The 15,351-nt window shown below is 33.5% G+C and overlaps 2 protein-coding genes across 3 annotated transcripts; both read right to left on the bottom strand.

Moving 5' to 3' along the window:
• Nucleotides 1–540: 540 nt before the first annotated feature.
• LOC110114140 (probable auxin efflux carrier component 1b) lies at nt 541–4,871 on the bottom strand. Of its 2 annotated transcripts, none has more exons than XM_020846914.2 (6): nt 3,092–4,871; nt 2,616–2,916; nt 2,016–2,101; nt 1,782–1,939; nt 1,631–1,707; nt 541–851 (listed from the first exon to the last, which is right to left on the bottom strand). In XM_020846914.2, the coding sequence occupies exons 1-6, from the start codon at nt 4,197–4,199 to the stop codon at nt 785–787; spliced, it is 1,797 nt and encodes a 598-aa protein (XP_020702573.1). In that variant the 5' UTR covers nt 4,200–4,871; the 3' UTR covers nt 541–784. The 2 variants fall into 2 exon arrangements, with proteins under 2 accessions (XP_020702573.1, XP_020702581.1); XM_020846922.2 differs by having other exon boundaries at nt 2,616–2,913; nt 3,092–4,864.
• Nucleotides 4,872–13,910: 9,039 nt separating this feature from the next.
• Nucleotides 13,911–14,396, bottom strand: LOC110114025. The gene has a single exon (XM_020846776.1). It carries the CDS (start codon nt 14,394–14,396, stop codon nt 13,911–13,913), a length of 486 nt encoding a protein of 161 aa, XP_020702435.1.
• Between the last annotated feature and the right edge of the window lie 955 nt (nt 14,397–15,351).

Below are 15,351 nucleotides of genomic sequence, written 5' to 3'. Positions count from 1 at the left end.
AAAATTTTAACACTTTTGAAGCAACAAGAAATAAGTTCCAAACAAAACCTAAGTTGTTTCAACTTATGATGGGTATTAGTTTTTAGGGCATCTCCAACAAAAAAAAAACTCATTTTTCACTCCAAAATACAAAATACTAACATTTTAAAATACAATAACTCATCTCCAACTAAATTTCATTTCATAACACAAGATAATATTAGGTATATTCTTTCTCAAATCGAAAAAAATGACCTTCGTGAACAATACGATGTCAATATTAATATCCCACTATACACCTCCCAAAAACACTATGAATCTCGCATTCAATTGAAGCTACTAGAATCAAACACTTGTTTCACATTCAATTGGAGATGACCTTATGTAGCCATTGATTGAATACTTTTTTTTCTTATTTACCCTCACTCAGCTACAGAAAAAGTTCAGAACAGTAAAATATGTTCATGTTTCAAATAGCAGAACTTATGTTCATGTTTCAAATAGCAGAACTGGACATTAACTGCATGAAATGCTTCAGCGATGCAAGAGAAGGAAACTCCATAAACGCAAGCCCTTTGAGGCCACCGTTTCAATTGACAACAATAAGGTCTTACAACTAGCCAGTTCCACAGCTATGCTGAAGTTATCAGAAACAGAGTTACAACTCAACCTACTTCAGTCAGATCAGTTAAAAAAAAAAAAAAAAACTTCTACATGGAAGATAATAAAAAAATACAAAATAAAATCAAAAAGTAGATCTTATGAGGATTGGATTTCATCTTCAATAACACAGATTTCTTCTGCTTCAGAGCCCCAGTAATATGTAGTAGATCAGTGTGATAGGTAGAGCAATAAGCATACCAAATATAACACTGCAGGAAACATGCAGAATGTCAATTATTTTACTTAAAAACAATGCACAAATGAAGAAATAGATAAATATTTCTAACTTAAACGAGACAGCTTTCTTAATGCTTTAAAAAATAATTTTCTAAGAAAATTTTTTTTTTTATAAAGAAAAACTGCTTCAAAAAATCATGCACCTCATATAAACAATTATAAGTATTTTTTTTCTTTTAGCAAGTTACAAGAACTGAAACAAAATTTTGATGAATGAGAGGGTTCAAATCTGGAATTTGACAACTTTATTTTACTGTCTTTATCATTAGAGCACCTTTTCTTCCTAAACCTAGCTTAAATATTAATATAAACTTATTTAGAGTAAATCTTTTTTACTTTTCAAAATGCAACAATACTTTCGTTTTGCTATCATTTTCTAACGGCTTTCTCACGTTTAAAATTTTTCATTTGGAATGATTTTATTGATGCTTCTTAAATCAGCTTTTTTAGTAAAAAATTAAAAATTTAATACTAAAAACTACTTTAAAAAACAATAAAAAAATGGTCACAAAAGTAGCCTAAGATTTGATTAAAAAGTTTTCAGAAATATCTATAATATCCAAAAATAGATTTTAAAAAATTACTCTCACAATTGCTTCTCATTCGCTTCATAAAAAAACTACAATAGCCCTAAACGGACCCTAAAATTCTTTAACTAATAAATATATTTCGCATTTAAATCAAAAGTAAAAAAAAAAACGAAAAGAGCAGATACAAAGCCTAAAAAAAATAGAGATTTCCAAGTTCAAACCCTGTGCTCAGGATGTCAGGATGCACATTGTACTCCTTTGCAAAGACAAAAGGAACAATCCCCTGTGGAAGAGCAGCCTGCAACAAAAAAAGCTAAGAGAAAGTTTCAAATCAAAAAACTTATCAAAATCAAGTTTCAGAGATCCAAGCACCTGCACTATAGCTACATGCAGGAGAACTCCTCTAAGCCCAACAGCAATAGAGGCTGCTGCCATCACTGCAGGCCCGGTCACAAACCGAACAGCCATGGCAAATGAAGCAATACCATTTCCGCATGCAATAATCCTTGGCTGCAAAGCCATGAACAATCCTGCAACAACCACAGAGAAGATTTTAATACAGCCATGAACTTCAGAAGGCTTCAAAGCTATAGTAATGAAATCTACCAAGGCTAAACATTGCCATTCCAAGCCCTGCATCAGAGAGTATCGATATAGATCGGGCAATGATGGCTGGCATCTCAATCTCCCACCTATCATAATCAAGTTTTATCATTTCAGATGTCACACAAGCAGAGATTATGGCTTTGTTTGGGACCGCTTTTTTCCTGCTTCTTAGACCATCTCCAATCGAAAATCTCATTTTTCACTTCAAAATGCTATGAAACTAAAACAAATACCATGATTCATCCAATCGAACTCCAATTTTGCGAAGGTAACATTCTTTCTTATTTTCGCACGTTTCTTCCGCAAGTTAGGTAGAGACAAAAAAATTACGGAGATGAACAGTGCACCGCCAATATTGGTGTCCACTGTTCACCTGCAAGCAAATAGCATATGTTTTACCATTCTTCTGGAGCTCTGGAGCTCTGCATCAACGCCATTCAAGCATTTGGAGTTCGGTTAGAGATGTCCTTAAAGCAACTTTATAGTACAAAATTTAAATTTTTTACTTAAAAAATTGCTTTAAGAAGCAACAAGAAAGCCATGTCCCAAATAGAAGCCTATATATCATAAGTATTTGGTTTATCATTGATAGATGAAAACCTGAAGGAAACCAAGGACCAAGTGAGACCAAAGAGACTGGAGTAGGTATTGGGATTCCTTATGAGTTTCCTCCATACCATTATCAGAATTAACCTGGTCATCACACTGGTTGGTGGCATTGCAGCAGGCTTCAAGTCCCCGCCAGGTCCAGTCTTTGGGTGCAGCTCTGCGGTGGAGTTTGATCCCAACTTTGACAAGCTTGGAGCATCTCGCTCTAATGGATCGACGCCTTGAGCGATTGGTTGGTTTCTGAAGCTGAAATCTTCTCTGCTATACTCATTATAAGCATCATTGCCATCTGCTATCAACCAAATAAGGATACACCAACGAAAAATTCAACTTTGAAACCCCATGGCAAAGAGACGACATGGCGAAAAAGAACAGACAAAATTTCAAAGAAATGGAGTCTAAAGAGACAGCATTGGGTCCACAAACAGATGAGATGAGACAAGTTGAAATCTTGTAGAAGAGTAAACCTTTTTGGTGGCGATGGTCGCCCATTTGACCCATTCTTGCATGATCGCCTGCGAAATCTCCACCACGAAAGACATGGATGCCGCCCTCAGACACCGGGGACGCACTTGAGCTCCAAACAAACATATGCAAGTCTTTCCCTCCTTCGCAGGTATTCCCTTTCTTCCTTGCCCCAACTGGCGAGAATATCCCACTCACCGGCGGAGGAGGATATGCCGCAGGCACACCATTTACCCTCGTCGCTGGCGTTTCTTCATCAAAACCCAAGTTTCCGAAATTGGAATGCCGAGGGCTAGCTCCTGCCAAATTCTTTCCATTTACCATGGAGTAAAAATCCGTGTGGTTGAAGCTCGAGCCCCTCGGCGTTGGATTCCGAGAAGATTGTAGGGAGTAAATCTCAGCGTTTGTGAGATTAGACGGCCGGGGAGTAACAGAGTTCATACCATGTGAGCGACGGGAAAAGATCTCAGAGCGCGAGCTCGTTGACTTGCGAACTGTTACATGGAGCTTACCGTCTTCTCCAACCTCAGCCTCGGTCTGAAGCGGCTCTTTCCCATCTAACGATATAATGTCAGAGTCAACGCGGAAGGAGATAATGGATCCGGCTGTGTCAGGGAACTGCTCGGCGATGAGAAGCCGAGCTCCCCTGTACTCAAACAGGAAAAGCATGAGAGTGTACCAAATAATGCACTGGAGAACGACAATCTGAACCATTAGACTTCCGGAGTCCGGGCCGTACATTCCTTTGAGAAGCGGAATGCCCATGACCAGAGTGTTGGGGAGAGTAGAGAGGGAGAAGAGAGTGATTGCCCACTCAAGGCAGCCTCGGTGACTGAGATTAGCCCAGAAAGTGAGAGCACTGAGGACGATGAGTTTCTGCAGAGTGTCAGCAGCGATGAAGCGGTAGTTCATGGCGTAAGGGTTGTTGGTCGATATGAAGTGGAAGGAGAGGAGCGGAACTGCGAAGAGAGCGACGAAGCGATTGATGCCGGAGCACTGATCTGGAGAGAAGATCTTCCACCACTTGACGGAGCCGTAGGCAAGGATCATGGCGACATAAAGAGGAACAACAGCGGTGAGGACATGATAGAAGTCAGCCGCTGTTATCATTTTGGGAGAAGGTTGATGTTTCTTAAGGCTTGGAAGTGGAGACGAAGAGCTGGGCTATAAACTGTTTCGGTGAAACAGAGCAGGGGAACAGAGAGAGGGAGAACAGAAGAGGGGAGTACGATTAACTGAAAAAGTTGGCACCTTTAAGGTACGAAAGGAAGCTGGAAGAGCTGAGACAGCTGGTTTTCTTTTAAAATCCAAGACCTGGAACAGAGATGGCCCAACCCAGGTGGAAAACAAAGTAACAGGGGAAGCTAACCGTATGGAAGAACCGGTTATGGTAAAAGAAGTTAACAAGAGATCGACTTTTTAGCAGAGCAGATCAGCCCATTTCAGTGTTTGAAGAGATTTGAATGAGATTCTGTTTGATGGTGAAGCCCAACAAGAAATGGGAGTGGCTGAGAAGGAAGTAAGAGCTCAGCGCGAAGAAACAGTCTCAGATCAGGAGATTGAGGATAGAGCTTACTTTGCAGAAGAGGATGCAGAGAAGAGTGAAGCGATGAGTAGCGTGGACTGAGGATGAAGGGAATTATTTCTCCATATATTTATGTTGGGGTTTTTAATGGCAGACAAGAAAGAAAAGATCGGTTTAAGAGACGTCGGGAGTTGCGGCGAGCTCAGGGTCTGAGGCTTTTGTCTCCGTTGGAATTATGGAGATTTTAGCCAGTAGGAAGGAGCCGAGGCTTTTGAGTAATTTTTTTGTTTGCTAAGTTTAAATAAATTTCTAGTTATTAAAAGAAATAAATTATTTAATATTATTCAATTTAATTAATATTATATTTAAATTTTATATTATTAATCTTAATTAGATAAAATGTATTAAATACAATATTTTTAATTAGTTTTAAGCTTAAACTTCCTTTTTATACTACCTATCGAATAATTAGGAGAGTTAGATTTTTTGTGTGGGAGTTTATCAGTTTCATTAAATAAAAAATAAGTTGATTTGAGTAATATATTATGCATTGTATATGATTTTAAAGAGTTTTTCTATTGGTATTTAAATTTTTAATGTTAGAAAATAAATATCATAAACTAATAAAATTTTCATGTTTAATTATTTGATTCAAAAATCCGTAACTCTTTCAAAACTCATCTCAAAAAGTAAATTTTTTTATTTATTTTCACTTTAAAGATAAATAAATCACCTTTGAAAAATTATTTTTAACTAATAAGCCATAAGTAAAACATCTTTGGTCAATAAATTTATGAGAGAAAATATTGGATCAAGTTATTATGATGATAGAATTTTTTTCCAAAATGAGACTAGACTTCGTTTGAAATAACTTTCTTATTGTTTCTTAAAGTAGTTTTCTATTATAAAAATTAAAAATTTTGTACAAAAAATAGTTTTAAGAAGCAATGCGATGGAGCTTAAGACTTCGTTTGGGACAACTTTTTTATTGCTTCTTAAAATAGTTTTTTAGTACAAAAATCAAAACTATTTTAAGAAGCAATAAGAAAGCCGTCCAAAACGAAGCCTAAGACTTCTTTTGAGACAACTTTCTTACTGTTTTCTAAATTAATTTTTATTTCAAAAAGTTCTAGTTCTATAGATTTTTGCATTGAAAAATTATTTTAGAAACAGTAAAAAAAAACTACCCCAAATGAGGCCTAAATGAAAGATATGAAAAGAGGAGTTGTGAAAAAAAAGTAATATTCACAAGTGATTTACTTAGCATTACTTATAAAGTTAAAGTAGGTTAAAAGATTATAGGATACTAATTTATCATCAGCGCAAGCACTTAGATTAATTATATTTACAATGTGAGATACAAGAATGCTATTTAAAAAGAATAATATTTTGTACTCTTCATTCAATGTAAGTGCATCGAGATTATAGTTCCAATCAAAAGTGATAGACTGAAGTTGTAGTCAAGCACAAAGAGCCCCATGAAAAGATAAAGCCAAAAAAAACATTTGCATTATATCAACATGGTGATGTAGATACTTTTGCATGCTAGAAGGTTTGCGACATTAGAGGAAGAGAGTTTAACATCTTAGCATTGTATGAAGTTCAATACACATATAAATAGAAGTGGGTCACAAGGTACCCAAGTCCGTTTTTCTCAATGTTCTATTTTTTAAATATTTTATTGCTTGGGACCATTGTAACTCTTCAGGCTTGATTGGCTTGATTTATTTGGCCCATTTGATGCGCTACATCAATTACAACTCAAATATTAGAGAAGACAAGGACCCGCCTTTATAAATAATATTTTACATTATTGGAATGGTATGGGGTTTTCTTACATGCAAGAAAAAACAGTCTATTATCACCTTAATAACATGGAACATATACTTATCATCTTGTTTCCTCTATGATTTCAATAGTTCAAATGTCAAAAAAAAATATTCCTTAATTTTATAATGGAGACTATTGAGTCTATGCAGTTAATTTTAAAGAAGAATTTTTTGAAAGTTACTATAAAATATGAATTTATTTTTTAATAACATATATAAAGATTGAATTTCTCATTATAAATGTAATTGTGTTTTGAGATTGTGAATGTATTTCATTATAAATGTATGTTTCATTATAAATGTATATTTTATTGTAAATGTACATTGTCGTAAGTGTTTATTTTGTTAGTCATTATAATAATGTGTTATGTTACTATAATTATCATGATATATTATAAATTTCATTTATTATACATATTTAGTCGAATTATATTATTACCATTGTCATTGTAATATAATTCTATGTTAGTTATGTAATTGTAGAATAAACTATCATTAACTATGTATATGATGATTGTATGATTATTAGTTTGAACCATTCAAACTAGATTCAAACACATTATCCTTATTTTAGTTATTAAAAGATAATGGTGAGAAAAAGTCTTTTTTTTTTCATAAAAGAGAGTATCCATAAGAGACCAACACAAGCTAGTGTAGTTAATTAAAGACAAGAAACATAAGGTTGATGACATAAAGGTCTTAGTGGACAATATAAAGTTATACAATTAAGTTAGGTATAAATAAACATAGAAGGTTGATCAATAGATTGATAACAAAGTTGAAACCATAAGATGAGGCATGTACTAGTTATAATTTTTATTTTATTTTTTGGTGCTCACCAAAATTAGCTTGATATTTTTGATGAGTTAGATGAAATAACTTATTATTATAAATATTATTGTACATAGATCATGATGAGTTAAAATTAATGTTCCATTATGTAACCTAATAAAAATATGGGCCATAATTTTCTAAAGGGTTCAATTAAAAGTTGGTACAGAAGAGATTCATGGAGATAAAAGGCTTTTAAGTTAGCCATATATTACTCAATTTTTTTTTTTAGCCATATATTACTCAAATGATATTTAACAAGATTATGGGAAAATCACAAGAGAAGAAAGTAATTATTGATTTTGTATTGATTTTAAAATATAATAGGATACCTTACGAATAATGAAAGTGACATGCTCCAGAATCAATTTTGATAGAATTATCTATTTTATCTTTTTAATTATTTACCAGAGCTTATATTAATTATAAACATAAATTAAGTTATATTGCAAAAGCCATTGAATATCATATACCAAGAACTATTAAATATGTTATTCATCAAAATGACATTTACAATAGCATGGAGATCATTAACAATCACTAATCTATCAATAGCTTTTGACTATAAAAGAATAAGAGAAAATTGAACAAATTCATAAAAGAAGAACCTAAGACCCATTCCCTGGCCTAAAATCAGAAAAATCATATAATGAGCTTATAAAACCAATAGAAATTAAAACTCACTAAAGTTTTTAATACAAGGTCTAAGAAATCAATATGCATGCTCATCTCAATCAATAGAATCAGTAGCATTCAATATCATCACTGATCAGTTATCCCGAGTACGATTCAATATGATCAATAACGAAAAGTAAGAAATATCATGTTAAAATTCATAAATCAATGATAGATAGGAGAACACAAATACATCAAATGTTTAATTAATCAGTAATATAACACGAACATGTATGTATCAATATCATCAAGGTCATCAGTATTTTCTTTCTTACTAATTATTTATACTCATGAAATCACAAACATTCTCTATCTAGCAATGCTAGAAATTAATGTATGAATTATGTCAGTATATGATTCATTATAGGGTTCAATAAGACAGGACATTCAAATTTAATGCATTTTTTTATTCCATAATATGCATTTAGCATTATCATTATCATTATTATATCTTTATCATTTTATCATTTCAGGTGGCTTTAACTAAACATTTAAGAGTTGTCACTCTCTACCTGTCAGCATGATTTGATCATCAATTATAGACTACAACCAGGACAACACCACAAATAAACTGTAAAAGAAAGCTTATTGACCCACCCTCATGCATAGTATATTATATTTTAATAGCCAACCTAAATTAATTATAATGATAATAGCCAATCTTTATTGCTAGTATGCATGTACTATATTTATTTCATATTAGCTATATCAATGTCCCTTTCATACATGAAATACAATATGAAATGCTGAAATCTATAAATTTAGGAAATTTTTAAAATAATCTGTAGCTTCAAAAAATTAGAACTTTCATTTTAATGGTGAAATTCAATAATATTATATTTAAAATATCCATAAAGTTCATATATATCGTATACAAAAAGTTACCCATCAAAAGTGCAATGAATCATAATAAAATATATTTTTTTATTAATTTAGGAGAGATTAAAATTTTCAAATGCAAAATTATTGAAAACTAAAGTGAGATTCGGGTTGCTTACAACGATCTGAAAACTTTTCCTGACTAAAACAAAGCACAAATACGAGCAAAAGTTAGCTTTCGCTCTCCTCCCTCTCTCCTCTCCCTCTTCCTTCTCCCTTTCCTTCCTGAGCAAGCCTAACGCCGCAACGTGACATTTTGAATTCAAAATTATTGTAGAATAAAGACTCAAACATCGTGGAGGAGATTTCTAACGCTGATGTGCTATTAAGCCTATCGCTGCAGTGCTTCAAAGCACAACGTCTAAGCACTCTAGTTTAAACAAATATTCAAATTTTCATTTTAAAACATTTTTTCATATTTTGGGTTGCTAGAGGAAGCATGTTGAGGACAAGTGTTTATCGTAATGATTTAATATATTGATAAAAATAAGAATATTGATTGGTAAGGGAAAGAAATTTTTTAAAGTGGAAGATTGGTAAGAGATGTAGAGGCACATCAACTTTCAATAAAAATGTAGTATAATATAAAACCAATCATATTCTTGTATGCATAACCTAAAGAAAGATGAGAAAATAAAGTAGCACCAAAAAATGGTTGAGAAACAATAGAGTATATGTTGCATTTTATTTTATGTCACATTTTTCTTTCTTTGCTTATGTTGTGTGTTATTTTGGTGTAACCTATGTTTTCATTCTCTTGGTATGCAAATTGAAAGACTTACGGAACTACATTATATGTATTATAAGTGAAAAATATTGAAGGATTTTGCATGTCAATGAAAACATTCAAAGGATACAAACAATATGCCAATATCCCTTATTTCAAGATAATGATGGGTAACTCAATTTAGAAGTAATGTGATTATGATCTTTCACTCCACATCAACTACATCTGCATTGCACCGCAACTCTTTCTCTTATTAAGGCCCATTATTTTTCTATGAACAGTCACTCTTTAACTTTATTATAGAAAGTAAATTGATAATATTAATTATTTGTTTCTTCTAAAATCTTGAAAGTGTCCTCATTTTCTTTTTGATATATATATTTTCATAGTAGAAACTCAATCATGCTCTTTTATTATAAAACATTAAGCAAAGACTATTGTAGCTAAAGCCTTGATCATAATTTGGAGCCAATTCATATTCACATAGAATATGCACTACATAAAAATTTTATGCATTTATATGTCTTATTATGCAAATCAACCTCTCCACGAAAATTGCCATCATGGTCATACAAATCAAATCAATCAATGTGGGATAAACCATCAACATTTGAGCCTTAATTAGGAGCTTGCCCAAAACTTCCAAATCTCTCTTAACAAAATATATTACACATTAGTCATGATGGTGCAATTTTCAAATGACTTTTTATATTACATATCATATGAACTCTAATAAGATGACTACATGATAGAGGTGCAATATCATAGTGTGTTAGTACTTCTAGAAAGAATTATTGCCATAAATAGTACTCCAACAATATGAAACTTTACCTCCAACTTCAAATATAATTTGTTTTTTTCAGTTTTTGTGATTGTATAAATAAGATCTCAGAAATTTTCAAGGATAATAATTTTCGTACCATTAATTTGTGGCTCTATTTTTCAGTAAATGTCTAACAAACTTTACTATTTTTTTTTTATTCTCGCATATACAACATAAGAGCATTGATGTTTGATTCACTTTCAAGAAAAGTATTTTAAATAATAACAAATGCAATCTTAATGTTTGGTTTGAACATGGTTAAAACATTATTCGCATAAAAGTCGAATCTTCTTAAACTAGTTTGAGCATTATTCAAATCGAAATCAACTGTGGTTGAAAGACTTTCGAACAAAGGCTGAACATATATTCAACATAATTCAAACATCGTAAAACAAAAGTCGAATCTCGATAGAGTAAAGTTTGAATAAGTTTGATTATTGTTCAAGCTGGATTTGAGTCAAACTCGAGGCAGGTTTGAACCTCTTTTGAGCATTGATCGAACATGATTTGAACTTATAATTTAGACGCTCTATCTGACTGCACATTCATATTATTATCAAAATAACGTCAACCCTAATTTTAATATTTTCTTCCTCTTAGCCAAATATCATATAAAATATTAAAGAATCTCACAAGGAAATAATGAAAAAATACATAATCTCTATTAGAGGGCGTAATTTTAATATTTAATAGGGGTATATTCATAAAAATAATTATAACATATCATATTAAAATGAATTATTATTTAGATTTAAAATAAAGAAACCTTATTTTACCGAAGCCCAGTCCATGCAATTGCCTTAGCAGCTGTGCTACTCACAAACCAACGCATAACAGAGATGAGCTCATCTCTGAACTCTCGCAGGAGAGTGAAAGAGAGAAGATGAAAGGAGAGGTAAAACAAAGCCATTGAAGGTGCAGACGAAGACCAGCAAGAAAGTACGTGCTATGAGTAGCCCAAAGCCTTTGTCGACTGCTTCGAAAAAAATAAAAAATGGAATCTTTGCCGGTAGCGTAATCACCCACGCATGCCTTCTTTCTCTCTCTTACACTAGAGATTATTAAGTTTAAAAGCATAGTCACCAATGCATTGTTATTGAGCTTTCATTGTTCAAAGTCACAAAATTAAACGGTTTTGTATGTCCGGACTCAGCGCATAATAATCTCTACTCTCATACATAAGGAGAATTATTTTTAGAGGTGTTAAAATGTATTAAACAGCTCACTTTTAGGGCTCATTTGTTTGTCCGTTTTTCCTGTTTTTTTTGGTCTGGAAACCATTAAGTAGAAAAAAAATTATTTATTTGATGAAACTACTTTCTTTAACCCTGAAAATCGTATTGTTTTCAAAAGCTTTCTGATGTCAGCTTCTTCGTTAGAAAACTATGTTCTCTCAAACAATTTTAAAATAACCTTTGGGAAAGTTGCAAAATAACAAAACAGAGCCTTAGGCTTCCTTTGGTACCAACTTTTTACTGCTCCTTAAATCAATTTTTTAGTTCGAAAATTGTATGAAATAAAGAGGTATGCATGTAAATCCCCAATGTAGCTCAGTTTGGTCTATTGATTGAGAGCTTTAATTACCAGTTACGAGGTATTGGGTTCGAATCCTACATATGTGATGTATGTATGAGTTTATCTTAATTGACCTAAATATTTCAAAATAAAATGTATTTTTTATCTAAAATTATCCAATATATATCCACAGCTACAATGTGGTTCATTTGCTTAAAAAACATGTCAAAAAAGGTGGATAAAAACCAACCCGCTTTTAACCTGGATGAGCTAAACCCTACCCAATATCCCATCTTAATCAAAAATAAATTTTTGTATGACTTGTAAAATATAGATTTTTGGTTAATTAAAAATAATAAAAAGAGTACACCAACAAGCAAAATAAATTAAGGAAAAAATTAAATCAAAATTAGGTTTATGGTTCAATATGAATTCATCACGTTGATTAAATTGGTTGAAATATTGAACTCAAACCCAATCCATTTAATAAACGAGTCAATTTAAACCAAATTTTTTTAGATTGGACCCAAATCTAATAGACAATTCAGATCAGTTATTAACACCTATAGTTATTGCCACTCTCACATATCTCATATGTTCTTCATAGTTTAAAATAGTTTCAAAGCTTCGTTTGGGATGACTTTTTACTGTTTTTAAAGCAGTTTTTTTTTCTATAAAAATTTCTTAAAAAAAAATTATTATATTAAAAAATTATTTTAAAAAAATATTAAGAAAACCGCCCAAAAGAAGTCTAAATAAAAAACAAAATCAATTTTGGAGAGAGAAAAAGAGAGTTAAAGGGCTGTTGGTGGAGAATGCTGTCTTCTTTATGACTTTGAGGCTTTTGCGGGGTTTGCAGGCGGCGCCGCCCGAAAGGGAGGCCATTTATAAGTATCTTCTTCTTTATTCGTCAAAAAAGCTACTTGAGAGACTCTACAGGGCATCATTTCCTGCAAAAGGAAAAAGGAGAAGAAAGAAATTAAAGCTTTGCATAAAAAAAAACATAATAATTACACATGTGAATAGAACGTGGAATCATTATCAGGGAGGAGAAAAATCTAAGAGCTTTACTGAGCTTGCTGTTCTTAAAATGATTTCTGTATTTGCTGAGGCTTTCTTCATCATATGAGTGGGGCCGATCTCTTCGATCTCAACTACATCATTAGATTGCTGAGACAACTTATTTAGCAAAATATGCAGATAATATTAAGCTTTCTACTTCTTTCTAAAACAGTTTTTTTAGCACAAAAAATTATGGTAGAAAGATCTTCGAGAAAATAATAAAAAAACGGTCTCAAATAAAGCCTAAGTTTTTATTTGAGATGGCTTTCTTCTTTCTACAACAAAAATTTTAATTTTTTAACTAAAAAGCTCCTTGAAGAATTAACAATAAAGCTGTCAAAAATTAACAAAAAAATTAAGGAGTGATTAAAAGCAATAAATTAACTGATAACTACTTAGGTAATCATAATAACTTTTAGAATATATATCTAGAGAGTGCATTCATGAAGTGCACTTAGAGAAAAGATATATGAAAATTAGCTATAATTTTTTCTATTAATGTTAATCTATTTAATTAACAAGGAGAAAAGTGCTACTTTCATTGAGACACCATTGGTTGGAGATGAAGAAGTATTTTTATTAGATATCCATTAAAAAGGGCTTAATAAGGATATTCTCTACATTGATGGGAATGACCTATTGATATCGCTGCTGGATCCGTCGAAACCTGGTTGAAAGAATCGCAAGCCAAAGCAATGGAACAGGGAAGATGGACCTGTATGCTCCTGATTCTGTATATTAATAAAAGGGATAAAAAGTTGTCTAATGAGCTCCGTGTCTCCTTCTCCTATATGAATCTTTTCTAATTAAAAAAAAGGCAGAAAATACTATAAAAGCAAAATGCAACAGAAAAGCAAACTATTGGAGCAGTTAACGAAAATGGAATAATCGGTAGTGGGAAGCGTATCTGGTTGTTAGCCCATGTTGAGGTGCCCCGCTGGAGTAGCATAGTGCATCAATCCTCCCCTGGCTCAGAAGAGCTCGACTCCGACGAGCTAACACTGATGACACCCTCATCTGGTGGAGAGTATGCCCAAATATCCGCGACATTGAAAGTCGGCGAAGTGTTGCACTCAACCGGTAGTGCAACAGAGTATGCATTGTCGTTTATTTTGGCGGTAATGGGGATAGGACCAATTTTGCGACGAGAGAGTTTAGAATAGGTGCCCGGCGGGAACCATTCTCTACGTAGTCTGACCATGACCAGGTCGCCCATGTTAAACAAACGTTGACGCCTGTGTTTGTCGGCAGCCTCCTTGTACCGCTGATTGGATTTGATAATTTGGCGACGAACCTCAGACAACATTTTCGCATAATCACCAGCGAAAGTAGCAGCAGCTTGGGACTTACATTTGGGCAAAATGGAGAGATCAAGAACTGTATTAGGAGGCTTTGTATAGACGATGCTAAAAGGCGTCTTGCCGGTAGTCCGACTGGTCATAGAGTTATAGGCAAACTCTGCCTTACTCAAATCTTCTTCCCATTACCGAGGATGTTCTTGAACCAAACACCGGAGTAAATTACCCAACGTGCGGTTGACGACCTCGGTTTGACCGTCAGATTGCAGATGATAAGCCGAACTGAGACGAATGTCGGTGCCGAGTCTCTTCCACAGTTCTCTCTAGAAGTTACTTATGAATTTCACATCTCGATCAGAGGTTAGGCTACGGGGTACGCCATGTAGGAGACAATTTGCTAAAAAAAAAAAAATGTTAGCAATCACCATGGCATTGGAGGTCTTTCTACAAGCAAGAAAATGAACCATTTTTGAAAAACGATCAACGACAACCATAATTGAATCGTTACCTTTCTTAGACCGTGGGAGTCCTAAAACAAAATCGAGGCTGAGATCCTCCCAAATAGAATTAGGGACGGGTAATGGCATGTACAAACCCGTATTTTGAGCACCGCCCTTGAAGCTTTGGCAAACGGGGCAGCTATCAAATATGCAGAAGACATCATGACGGAGTCGAGGCCAGAAGAATCGAGCTTGCAGCTGTCGTAAGGTATTATCTCGTCCCACATGAGCTGCTAGAGCACCAGCATGAGCTTCACGAATCAGATGTTGACGCCAAGATGAAACTGGGACGCATAAAAGATTATGCTTGAACAAATAGCCATGCCTTATAGAGTATTCAGCCCCCGAAGATTGTTCACGACATTGATTCCATATTTGACCGAAGTCGGGATCTGAAGCATATAAATCTTTAAGGAGTTCTAGACCCGTCAATTTAGTTTGTAAAGTGAGCAATAAGTTCCTTTTCCGACTCAATGCGTCAGCCACCCTGTTGTCGGAGCCCGATTTGTGATTACTAGTGAATGAGAATCGCTGTAGGAACATGAGCCAATGAGCGTGCATGCGGTTTATCGATTTTTGACTATGAAGATACTGGAGT

The sequence above is a fragment of the Dendrobium catenatum genome, unplaced genomic scaffold (assembly GCF_001605985.2).
Source record: "Dendrobium catenatum unplaced genomic scaffold, ASM160598v2 fragScaff_scaffold_1557, whole genome shotgun sequence".
NCBI lineage: Eukaryota > Viridiplantae > Streptophyta > Magnoliopsida > Asparagales > Orchidaceae > Dendrobium > Dendrobium catenatum.
Note: the sequence above shows the minus strand (reverse complement) of the source record. Positions and strands in the feature narration are given on the sequence as shown.

Coding starts and splice junctions, on each gene's coding strand:
- LOC110114140 (XM_020846914.2), bottom strand. CDS start 4,199: ATGATAACAGCGGCTGACTTCTATCATGTCCTCACCGCTGTTGTTCCT. Junction 2,917..3,091: donor CGACCATCGCCACCAAAAAG/GTTTACTCTTCT, acceptor TTTGGTTGATAG/CAGATGGCAATGATGCTTAT. Junction 852..1,630: donor CCTGACATCCTGAGCACAGG/GTTTGAACTTGG, acceptor TGTTTCCTGCAG/TGTTATATTTGGTATGCTTA.
- LOC110114025 (XM_020846776.1), bottom strand. CDS start 14,396: ATGACCAGTCGGACTACCGGCAAGACGCCTTTTAGCATCGTCTATACA.